We start from the raw sequence: 12,634 nt of genomic DNA on the forward strand, positions 1-12,634 counted from the left end.
AAGTCGTAGTTCTAGTAGTAATAATAGCAGTGGAACCAGCATATGTAAGCGTAGTAGAGGCTTTAGTACGTTATTTAGTATAATTTGTTGTTGTATGGTCTAATATTCGATGAGAGGTTAAATTATGATTTAAAATAACTATGGTATTCAATATTTATTGTAGAGTGCTAACAGAAGTTTCATTTTCTTTATAATGGTACATGATGAAGACATTAATAAAATAATTCTAGTAATATAGAAAAGTCGTAGTAGTAGTAAAGTAGTAGTAATAGCAGGAGTAGTAGTAGTGATAGTAATAGAATGGATAGTCGCAATTTCAATAGGAGTTTTACATAAGAGTAATGGTAGTACCAGCAGTAATGACAGTCGAAGTAGCAGTAGTAGTGGTAATAGTAGTAGTAGTAGTAATAGTAGTAGTAGTAGAAGAGGTGGTAGTAGTAGCAGTAGTAGTAGGGGAAGTATTATAAGTAGTAGAAGTAGTAGTAGTAGTAGTAGTAGTAGTAAAAGAAGTAGTTTTATATTAGTTAGTAGCATTACCGGTTACAGTATTAGTGTAGTCTATTATATTATAGGTAGGGGAGTTCTTACATAATGTAAATGGCAATGTAAATCGGATACCTTTAATTGAAATATTATATGAATAAACAATCAATCAAAACTTTCATGAAAGTGGTAAATGATGTTATCTTATCGTGATAAATATTCAAAAAAGGTTTAACTAAAGAACCCTATTCCTCCCCCCCCCACATTCTATTCCTTTTCGTAAAATAGCAGGCCTCAATTAGTGCTATCAAAACGTGTATGTCTTCTCATCTTAAAACTTTCTGTCGTCCTTTGATTTATCAACTTTGCTAAAGTAAATTGTTATAAATTTTTTAACACTACCGTAATTTCACGTCAACTGATAATACATTTCATTCACCTTGGTTAAAACTAATGTTTGTTTTACGAGAATGCCAACCGGCTGAAAACAGGAACACTAGATACAATACAGATTAAATAGCTATGAACACCTATCTGTAGAGAAGCAATCATAAGTTTTTGCCTTTTGATAAGTTGAAAATACTTTCGTACTTTTTTCCCATCAAGAAATTTGTAATTATAGCTGGTGATATCTACAGATCATAATATCTTTCAGAAGGAAAAGATCTCTTGTCATGATACACCGTCATCGACAAATCTGCTAACGTTATCTAAAGTATTGTAGATGTACATATCTGGTTGCAATCTTCTTGACAGAATTGATGTTGTCCTGGTATCCCCTTTTCAGGGATAGAAGAGGCCCGTCAAAACGTCATCCGAGTCTGAAAAGGCAAGACAGTGTGCGCGTACCAGCTTGACCGGGACGATAGCAGTTAGGGGTCGTTTACCCAGTATACGTTGACACTATAGTCCAATATCGAAAAGCACCAATTGTTCATGAACATACACATATATAATCACTATTTGTATAATCATAATCATTATTTGCTGTTGAAAGGGGGGCAAGGAGTATGCATGGATGACATTTGCAGTCAAATTCGTGTCAATCCACACACGCGTGTCAAACTCGTGTGGTGTTTTTACTATTTGACTTTTTACGCTTTAGATGCCTGGAACCTATATGGTTCATCATGTGGTTGGCGCTAAATCGCCTCTTCTTACTTTCTTTCCTGGGTGGACCTCCAAGAATAGGCACATCAGGATCCTCATCGATGAACAAAATGGGTTCATTTTTTTCCCATTCAGGAGGATATAGGTAACCCGCTATGTTGCACGGCATTGAGGTGGATTTTGGATGGCCGCGCGCATTGCGGTTCTTAGTCGACGGGTCGTTTAGACCATCGTCGAGGAGAGGCGACGAGTTATTATTGTTCGAGCCTTTCGAATTAAGAAGATCTTTGGAGGCTGCATTCATGAGGTCCGAGCATCCCGATATCACTGATTGCATGCTATCAGGCTGATAAAGAGGTCTTTTAACAACATCCTCCATCTTGTGAAACATTTGAGTTCCAGGCTCTTTGACGCCGCCATCTTCAATTCGCTGCTCCATTTCGGTCATCTTTTTATCCATGCCGGTGAGCGCTTCGAACATCTCGTACTTGAATCCGGAGATATCCTGTTTGAGCCGGTTCACCCATTGTTCTTGGTTGTTTTCGTCTTCGTCTCTCTTCGCGTCAAAGATGTAACGTTTCACCAGCTTGCCCATGATTTCCTGAGAGATGAGAGATAAAAATGTCTTCACTCAAAATCTGATTTAAATAAATCCTACACTAAAATAATGAAACTTTAGGATTTAAATCTTAATTCGGAGCTAAAGAGGCAAATATCCCTGATTCTGAATTATTTTTCAGTCTCTGTAGGTGTTATATTGTTTTTGAACAATTATCCGTTCGCAGCCAGCACTACCATATTTAAGAAATGCAGCTGGAAGGGTCCAGCTATCAAACCATTTCCATTGTATGAAATCTGTTCACCTCTGTTTCCCTTATCTACATGTTTTTTCTACACCCTTTTCGTACTTTCTCCATCTCCTAATAGGAGGGTCGGAAGTCAATCAAGAAAAAAGGGGAAATTATTGCTTTTCATGTAGTCTTAGCTACATAAACATTCTGATTATTTCGTGTAATTCTTATTATTAATGCATGGATTACGTCCTGTCAAATTGGAAAAAATGAAAAAGAAACTGTTAACACTAACTCTATCGCCCATTACATCCTAATTAATTCCATTCATAACTTAAGTAAGATTAGCCAACACTTCTGTGATCAGTCATATTACCATATTAAGTTATCTACCAGAGAGTTCTTGATTATCATATATGTGTTTATATGTATATGAATATTGCTTACCCTGTATTGCTGCTCTTTCTCCTCCATCTTCGCTTTATTCCTGTCCTAAAATGTCATAAAACAAACAACATAATAAAAAAAATCATTATTTTAAAGATTACATGCAGACTAAATGATGTCCCCTGGAAAGTGATTTCTGAAGCACCTTGTGTCTGTGGTCTTCACTAAAACCTACATTTCATTTTGCACCTTATAAACAAGGACCTTTATTCTTTCATTAAAATGTTTGAGGATGAACGAAGTTGATTTTGATTTAATGACGTTATGTGGACATGAACGTGATCAACGCCATACCCACCCGAAAGCTTGGCGGATCATGTATACTGCGTTCCTTTGGGCGGTGAATTATATTGGTTATGTGCACTGGGGAAAAATGCGCGACTTCATCAACACACATAATGACAATTTTGATAATAACATACAGACAAAATGACTTCCACAGGCGCGTTTCATAACGCGTTTTGTGTCAGTGGTTTTCACCGAGTAAAACGGCATAAGGACATTTATGTTAAAATAAATGATCGACGGATGCGTGTCCTCTCCAACGGAATGGTGGAGATAATATTAGACAGCGATTCTTTCTGTGAACTTCATCATTGCGATAAAAGTCAAGATACAAATGAAAGTACCTACATCCTTTTCTTTAGACCAAGGTCGGTATTCATTTGGAAATATTGCTTTTCTGTTTTACTAAGCATTTAACTTGGACTAAGCAATATGCTTAAAGTCGTATTCAGATCACATGGTAAGTAATTAACTTTATCAAGCCAAGAATTATCATCCCAAGAACTTACCCGAATCGCCTGTCTGTGTTTTTCGCTGCCCAACTTTCCTCTCAGCCACCGGTAGAAATATAACATCGATTTGGGTGTCGGGATGACGTTGAATGGTGCGGGTAATGACCCTCGGCCAGCAAAATAACTCATCCACAGTTTAGACCGGGAAAATTTCCATTGCACCTCAGAGTCATCCTGTAAACAAATTTGAATAAAAGTCATTTCCCTTGCTAAAATGTAAAGATACGATTTGTAATAATCAGATTACCTTAGGGGATCTATATAGGCGCGATAGCTCAGTCGGTAGAGCGGGGATTCGTATTCCGGTGACCCGGGTTCGATTCCCACTTGGTGCACTAGTGCCCTTTGGTAAGGCATTAATCCTCAGTACCAGGTCCTTCAGAGAGGACCTTAAGCCATCGGTTCTCTGGTTGCTTGCTTACAAGCATTCATGCTTTCTTAGCAATCAGGTAAACAAATCACCACCAACCAACATGTAAGTTGGAGGAGCAAACACGACTTTAAGATAAATGGATAAATATTTCTAGTTTTACTTATTCATTATTTATAATTTTATTAATTCGTTCATTTGTCATGTTTTATACGCTTCATATTAATGCTGGCTTCAGTGGAGCTAAAGAGAATAAAAGTGATAGAGGTCTATATAATTATCGATGGAAAGCAAGCTACGCCCCTTTTATTACGATCGCCATGCTATTGGACAGGGTGATACACATGTTGGTCATTGTCCAAAGTTAGGAATCAAATTGTACATTCATATTGTGTTTAGACCCACTTTTTAGTGTAATCTCTCAAAAATGGCTTGAAAGCCTGTTTTACCTCTATCCGTGTGTAGGTATTGCTCATCATAGCGATAAGGACGTTGAGCAGGACGACGATTGCGATGACATGGTAAGCAGCGTACAGCATCAGTCCAACAGTCTCGGTGAATTCATGGTCAACTCCACGGATGTCAACGATGTTCATCTCAGGCAAGCCAAAGAGAGCCCAGAACAATGTACTCAGAGTATACTGCACCCTGTTCACATTTCAATTATAAATCAGGTTAATTCAGACTTTCATCAAGTGATATAAATGTCGAGTTGTTGGCTATTTGAATAAACCAACAAAATGGGCATTCCTCCTATTAAACAGGGCTCTCGGTATACATCATGTGTTAAACATTCATAATTTTGTGTAATTCTAAACTAAAAAAACCAAACATCATTTTTCGAGGGATAAAAAACCATTCAGTGTAATGTGCCAAGACGTTAACACGTGGATTAGGGTCTCTAAACAAACTTTGTGCAATGGATGATCTGCTAGTGAATATTTTCTACTAAAAGTATTCGTTCACATAATTCTGCTTGATCCATGATTTTTATTTAATGCCACATTTAACTTTGTTTTTTTTTCAGAGAAAGGGCGAATTGCGAAACTAAAATAAAGAAATCAGATTTTTGTTCTATAACAAAAATCAAACCCATTCATATATAGATACAATAATTCGGTTAAATTATTATTACATTATTCGAAGACTTTTTGGAAGGGTATCACTGCAAGTGATCGATTCATTAAAGAATAAATTACTTACGTTTCAAATGGCTGTTTACAATGTTCTTCCATAGGGTTATTCAAATCACATATTTCCCGAGTGATGTAAGAGTAATATCCATACAACTGATTCATTCCGAGTGAGAAGGCGAACCACACAAAACAAAAAATCAAGAGAAACTTGCAAATATCGAACATCATGTTTCCAAGTGAGATCTGCATCGGACCGACATGACGGTTCATCACAGTATAACAAATGGGTCTAAGGAAACTTAGAACCTTGGCTATAGCGAACAATCCCTCAGACACAAGGAGGGGGTCATAGGCACTCCAGTTTGCACGTCCTGTTCTTGTTATATTTGAGCTAGACCCACCCGCCCCTTTCTTTCCTCTACGTCCGCCACTAATAACCGAGGCCGACTGCGCTGCTACCGCAGTTTCTTCCAATATCTTGGACACCCGTTCGTCCATTTGGGTTAACTGTGATTTGATATCTCCGATTCCCTGGGCGAGTGACTGTCCAAGATCGGTCTGCTCTTCGTCGATGTCCATCACGTCCTTGTGAAGACGTTCTATTCTTACGATTACTTGTTCCCAGTTCGACATCTCCATGGTGGTTGCCGGGTCCGTCACGGTCACCGGAGTTTCACCCGACGTCGTGAACTCATCGTCCGTAAACGAGGTCGGGATCTCCATGGTCGAGTACAGCATCGTTGTCGGAGGGATTTCCGTAACAGCCAAAGATGCACCATGCTAGAAATTGAATAACAAACAAGATTGTAAACGATAAGCGAGGTTTATAGAGGAACACGCGTCTTATCGCGTGCACTCTATTGATTGCTTGTTTTCATTCCCGAAATCAGAACAACCACGAAATATCAATCGGAGAATAGTCATATCATTTTTTTTGATAGAATACTGCTGCTATTTAATGGGTTTCATAAAAAGTTGAATGTATTTTGGTTCTTTAGGTTGTGGGATGATAGAAGTCTATCATACAAAATATCTACTAAAACATTCACAAAGGTAGTCGTAATAAATTACGCTTCCTTATATTATAAATTTAAGGTTTTTTTCATTCAGAGATTCAAAGAAATGCACTACTTAAGATCACATAATCTCTTCATGACAATTAAGCCAAAACGACTTAACATTTTTATATGGGGTTAACATGGTCGACCATCAATCATTATACTATTCAAAATGAATAATTTATACGACAATGTATTATTATAGTCATCTAACATGCAGCAGCCATTGCAAAGCTGTATATAGGTTCATGACGTTTCTTAGGTACCCTTTGATAAATGACTATCCTTAGAGCTATGGCGGCCCAGTATAGAGACAACGTGAAGAAATCCAGGATGTTCCACCTATCCTTGAGATATCTCGATCCGTAGTACCAAAGCTCTTTGATTTCTACCCATGTTAATCCTGAGGTTTGAAGAAATAAATCATTGAAACATTAGTCGTGAACAAATAAATGAATATAGCAGTCACACCTATATGAAACCAACTCCAGACCAATCAAATCTATCTTATTATTTCAATGAAATACCATCGACCAGCGATTTTGGGTCGGTTTCTAGGCGTGATTGCGATATTATACAGTCAGACCAACGAAATTGACCTCAGAACGGTGAAAATTGTTCTTTACAATTTCCAGTGGTATACCGTCTGTCGCTATGGAGTGGTTTCATTGGTGCGTCTACCACGTGAGGAATATCCATCTGAGTGAACTGATTAGATGTGTAAAACTTGCACATTTCTGGATTTTCATCATTCAAGAGACGATCACCAGATTACGAGAATAATAGATAAACCATCGTCTTTTAATGATTTCCACTTGTAAAGCACATTTTCGATTATGGGCAATGTTACTAATAGTTAACTTGCATGTATGTTAAGATGTCAGCATCGTGTTTGAATAAATGGTAATACGAAAAACATATGAATTTTGAACAACTTTTTAAAAAAGAATTACATGACAATAGAGGCGATGGTGACTTCACTTTAGTCGTGTCAGTACAGGCCAATATATGTGATATTGTGTTATCCTTACCTATGACCCAAACAAGAATAAGCCACTCGGTCGTTTTCGGAACTTCTGCCCGTTGGTCTCCCGTGGGTTCATCATATTTCGGTTCGAAGGAGGACTGAAGACCAAGTAACATTAGGAATACAAGCATAGAACAGATGTGACATACAAACTGAACATGAGGAACGCGCATTAGACGACCGATGTTGCCCCACGGGTAGATAATGTATAGAAGACAAAGAATCGGAAAACCCACTCCGACGGTGCAGGTGGAAATTGTTGAGGAGATCCAGTTGGTCATGTACCAAGAAGGAAGACCCTCGTACCATAGCTGGGTAAGATGTTGCTGACAGTGGGGATGTGCAACGAACTGTGTCAACGGAGAAAAAAAATGAAACAAGTATTATTGGATCATTCGTTGTGAAAACATGAGGTACATTGCTACTTGCGTTATTTACTGAAGGAATGTATGTACCAGGATTTATTGAGGACTCAAGGGGGCATACATATTTTTTTCTCACATTTGCTCTAAAAATCGTCTGAATGAAGGTATAACTGATATAGATTATTATTATTATTATTATTAGTATTATTATTTCCACCAAACAGTGAGTACATAGCTCTTCTTTCTAACAAAAATACCCCAACCGATTTTAGAGTACATAAATACAGAGCGAGATAGGCTACTGTATCTCTTAAACCGATCTTGGTGATTTTTTTTTTTTTTTTTTTGCACCACTTAAACGCCAATTGAATTAGATCTCAGCCTAGAAGATATTTGGCAATTACAACTTATCAAATGGTTTCCTTCTTCACCGTAGGGTTCTTGAGAGAGAACCGACATGACCAAAGAGGAACAAAATTGCCCATTGAGTTGAGAAATTGCCATCAAGTCATTTCGAGACAGACCTAACATCCATCATTTGCCAAAAGCTTTCCATATAGTAAATGGTACAATACCTTTCTTTGTTCGTGATGTATAGCAATTTTAACTTTGTACGGTCCAATCCCACTCTCGCCGATGCTGTAAAAGCACGGGTCATGGTAAAGCACGCATGTTTGTTCCGCTTGGTTCCGAATGTGGCCGAGGATATCAGCTGCAAACTGTTCACACTGGTTGGCCAGCGTCGAGAACTCGACGGAAAACTCCGGGTTGACCTGACAGAGCTTGCGTAGTTTGACGCACCGTTCGAACGCTGTGTTGATCGGATCGAGGCTAGTAAGAGAGATGTAGGCTTGGCTGGCCAGGGCACGGTAAATGTTCAACATTCCCAGAGAGTGCTGTAGGGTATTGGTTTCCGTCGAGAAGGCATAGTACTCGGGATCCTCGATGCGAGCGCCGTATTCCAGCAGTATCTTGATGATATCGTAGTTGTTGTGATGCGCGGCAAGGACAATGGGGGTAATGTCGGGATGGAAGTCACCGTTGAGGGCGCGACATTTCAAAAACTCCTGCAGAACAAGGTAATGATATGATAAAATGAAGAAACATGTATAGTAGTACTCATCAGCTGTTGTCTGGAAACAAACTTTGTATCGTATATGAAATCCGTCCTGCATGAAGAGAAGTACATTATGGTTATGTATTTATAATGTTATGATCGTGGAGTACATTCCGACTTCGCTTACCGACTCATGATCGTAAGGTTGTGAGTTCGATTCCCCACTCTGCCATTGTCTCCACTTTGGTAACTGACCCGAAAGTAATTTATGTCGTCTGTGGAACCGAATATGCAGCTCACGAAGTGAGTCAGTCGATGATGTCCATCACTCTCTATTTCTTTTGTTTTTTTATTGTTTGAATTATACATTATTTCATTTTTACAGATTTAACAATAAGGACCAACTTGACTGAACCATATAGTATTAAACAATGCTAATTCCACATGTTCAGGGAGGAATCATTGTTGTTTCATTTGACAATGAGGAGAAAATTAGAATTTTTCATATTTCATATAATAAAATACAAAGGAATTAGTGAGTGGGTGACGTCATCAGTACCCTCATTTGCATACCAGCCAGTATGTGCATATAACTGTTTTGTGAAATTAAGCGAAAATTTAAAATGTCATAACTTTCTTATTTCACGTGCGATTTTGATGAAATTTTCAGTGTTATGCTTGTTGGATTTTTCTCTTTTTATTAAAATTAACTTTTTGTTGGGGTGGACTTGTCCTTTAAGGACGCAACGAATTGTTATTTACTTACCGGAATATTCTTTTGTTTGATGTGTTCGCATAGTATCTGAGCAGCATACACAAACTGTTCATCAACTGCTCGCAAGAGGGCGTCTCCTAGTTGTATTCCATGCTCGAGTAAAACTACGATGATATCTGTGTGAAACGAGAATAAATAAATGAGATTATAAACTATGATACGAGTGTTAAAACAATTATAAAGCAAAGTAATGATAATAACAAAATAGTGGTTCTAGCTCACAACGCATCATTTCCTTGTTGGTGGCGTTTATTATTATGCAGATATATGAGTACAGAAAAGAAGAACCAGCAATCAAAAAGAAAGAAAAAAGTGATGATCATGATGATAATTGCACCGATGAGGGTTATTGAAAATAATATATATAATATTGACAATTAAAATGACTGAACAACAACAATAATGATTAAGTTGACGATTATTATTGTTATGATAACATTGGTGAACAATAAGTAAGCTTGACAAATGGTTCTTCTTTACATTTTTAACTGTTAATAAGATTATATAATTATTTACTTATTTTTTTATATATAATATATTTGGACATGTTCAAAGATACTAAAGCATGATTAGAAGATGGTGTTATACATTTTGATCCTAGAAAGGACACAAACGCATCGAAATTATCAATGTGAAAAAAAAAATAGATCTAAATGTAGCGCTGACTCCATTGATGCAGAATTGCGAAGAATAGTTAGAATAAGCAGAAAAAATGGGGGATATAGGGGGATGTAAGAAGGTAAGAGAACGAAAGTTAGGGTGTGTGTGTGTGAAAGAGAGAGAGAGAGAGAAAGAGTAAAGGAGAGAGGAAGGGGAAAATAGAGTGCAATACCATAGAGATTTATATGAGTATAATGTCATGTCATCAGACAAAGAAAATAAAAAATAAGACCACGCATAGTTTGCATTTCCCCCTTTTCCCAACATTTCAGATTTTTTTTTTTCACAAAAAGGAGATGTCGAGATTTAATTGAGCATGCATCATCCAATCACGATACATTAAATCCCATCTAATATCTCTAATAGATCGAATCATGCCGAGGCTGTGTGACATTCACGGTATCCGGCAAGGTCGAAGACATTAACAAATTAAGTGCAGCATTTACCTGGCATCGCTCCTGATCTTTATTTTTTTTTCTCTCTAGAGTTGTATTCGCTCTCTTATGGTTCCCTTTACTCGGTTAATTACGGGTTTCCCCTATTATAGAGATTTGTATTTCCGAAATATCGTATTTACTACGATAATTGATCACTACGATACATGGTCACGAACGTATCAAAACATGGTCATGTACTGACCGATCTTAATGAACAACTCCCAGTTTCATGTTGCAGCCAGACCGCGAAACCGGCTCCAGGTCGACCGATCAAATTTACCACATGATTTACTGTGACTTACCAATGATCGGTCTGTAACCGGTATCGTTGATGTGACTGTAACATCAACCGGGCAAATCAAGGCAATGTGAAAGCAATATATTTTCCCGATGCGTTTAGAAAGTTGCAATGGTTTAATTTATGGGTGAATATTCTAACAAATATAACAGTATAATGAATACATGTGTGATCAACCTTAGCGGATACGAAGGTTATTGGAACTTGATTTTTCAGAGAAGTGTCTCCAGTAAGTTGCACTTTAGACTGGAATCACCACTCCTTCCAGCCATGATTTTTTTAAATCCATGATATACAATCGAAGGCACGTCTAGCGCCATCTCTAGTGCCGTGTGTTCATATTACAACATGAGTTACTCATTTCACTCTTAATACACTACACGTATAGCAATCTACATCTTCAAGTTATTAATAGAAAAAAGACACAGTAGGTCATGAAACTTTGTATCACATCATACTAAAATTTATCAAAACATGCCACAGACAAAATGGAAATGTGTCATATTTCACATTTGTCTGATTATGACACACATACTCCAACATAACTTTCTTGATTTTAATTTTTGATATGGATTTCAAATAATGCTGAGTGAAGTCTGATAAACCGACTCCCGTACTTCAACGTGCAATATGTAAAATTACTCTGCACAGAAATCGTTGCGCTATTTTAAGTATTTCGATCATACTATATTTTCTGGCGCAAAATTTAAGAGCATTTTGTTATTATTTATTGTTTTCCTTTTTTGGAAAATCAATCACAAAACACTTTCAAGCCACTATACAACATGCCCGAGAGCTGAGGAACTTGACATTCATTCGCCGCTTATGAAAATATCATGTGTACGCTTATCTACGTTCTAGTCGTTTCTGTCAGGTCGTTTCTTACTTTTGCACTTCTATTTAAAAATACAAATTTTAAGAAGATGAGCCGGTTCTAGAAGAAATGATGTTAGATAACTTGGACTTCGATTAATTGTTGGAAATGTAGTTAAAGCCTACGTGATCGTGTGACGGTGCAGATTGAGGTATACAAGTACATCATACCGTCTCAGTTTGAGAGGTTGTATTCACGGTCGATTACCGATTCATCGTCGTACTCAAGGCTGTTTTGTCCTTGCCATTGACGATCTAAACCAAGGTTGAAACCAAACTCCTTCTGAGAACCCGGATGTCTTTTAATTGAAACCTTGAGATTAAAAGCTTCGATTGACCTGTCGCGTTCACACCGCTTCAACTTCATAATTTAATTTCATTCCCATGATCGAATCGTAGATATTTTATTACATAATTATAATTAACTGCTTATCTAATTGTACGCGTCCATATATGCCTGGAAGCATGTCAAACAGCCCCCCCCCTCCACCACCATCCGCAAAGATACCTTTCATCAATCTGCATATATCCTCCAATCTACTCTTAATATTTTCATTCATAACACATAAAATAGGCATCTTTATTTAAGATTACCACGATATTAATGATGGAAGGCCTAATTAAATATAACATATTCTAATAAACATGCATTTTTCAAACTGAAAAAATATAATGATTGCAAATGAGGGATTATTCGATTATTCATCGTGTCCTTGTAGTCCAATGACAGAGACAAAGAAAGAAAGAGAGAGAGAGAGAGAAAGATAGAGAGAAATACACTAAAAGGCAACTTAAAACGTATAGACTCTTCAAGTGTTTTATGACTTTACTTAACATAAGACCTGTTGAATGATTTCATACATTGTTTTATATAAATGAATTTGTATCAATTTGCTAAATGTTAATGCTCAATTGCAAAATGGCGCGAAAAAACAGACATCAGATTTCTC

General features: G+C 37.2%; 1 protein-coding gene across 1 annotated transcript; it reads right to left on the reverse strand.

Annotated features, from left to right (window-relative positions):
* Positions 1-739: 739 nt before the first annotated feature.
* LOC129278154 (short transient receptor potential channel 5-like) lies at positions 740-12,051 on the reverse strand. The gene is made up of 10 exons (XM_054914370.2): positions 11,883-12,051; positions 9,408-9,568; positions 8,160-8,651; positions 7,224-7,569; positions 6,459-6,595; positions 5,202-5,914; positions 4,448-4,646; positions 3,626-3,802; positions 2,832-2,876; positions 740-2,194 (listed from the first exon to the last, which is right to left on the reverse strand). The coding sequence occupies exons 1-10, from the start codon at positions 12,049-12,051 to the stop codon at positions 1,544-1,546; spliced, it is 3,090 nt and encodes a 1,029-aa protein (XP_054770345.1). The 3' UTR covers positions 740-1,543.
* Positions 12,052-12,634: the final 583 nt, after the last annotated feature.

The sequence above is a fragment of the Lytechinus pictus genome, chromosome 15 (assembly GCF_037042905.1).
Source record: "Lytechinus pictus isolate F3 Inbred chromosome 15, Lp3.0, whole genome shotgun sequence".
NCBI lineage: Eukaryota > Metazoa > Echinodermata > Echinoidea > Temnopleuroida > Toxopneustidae > Lytechinus > Lytechinus pictus.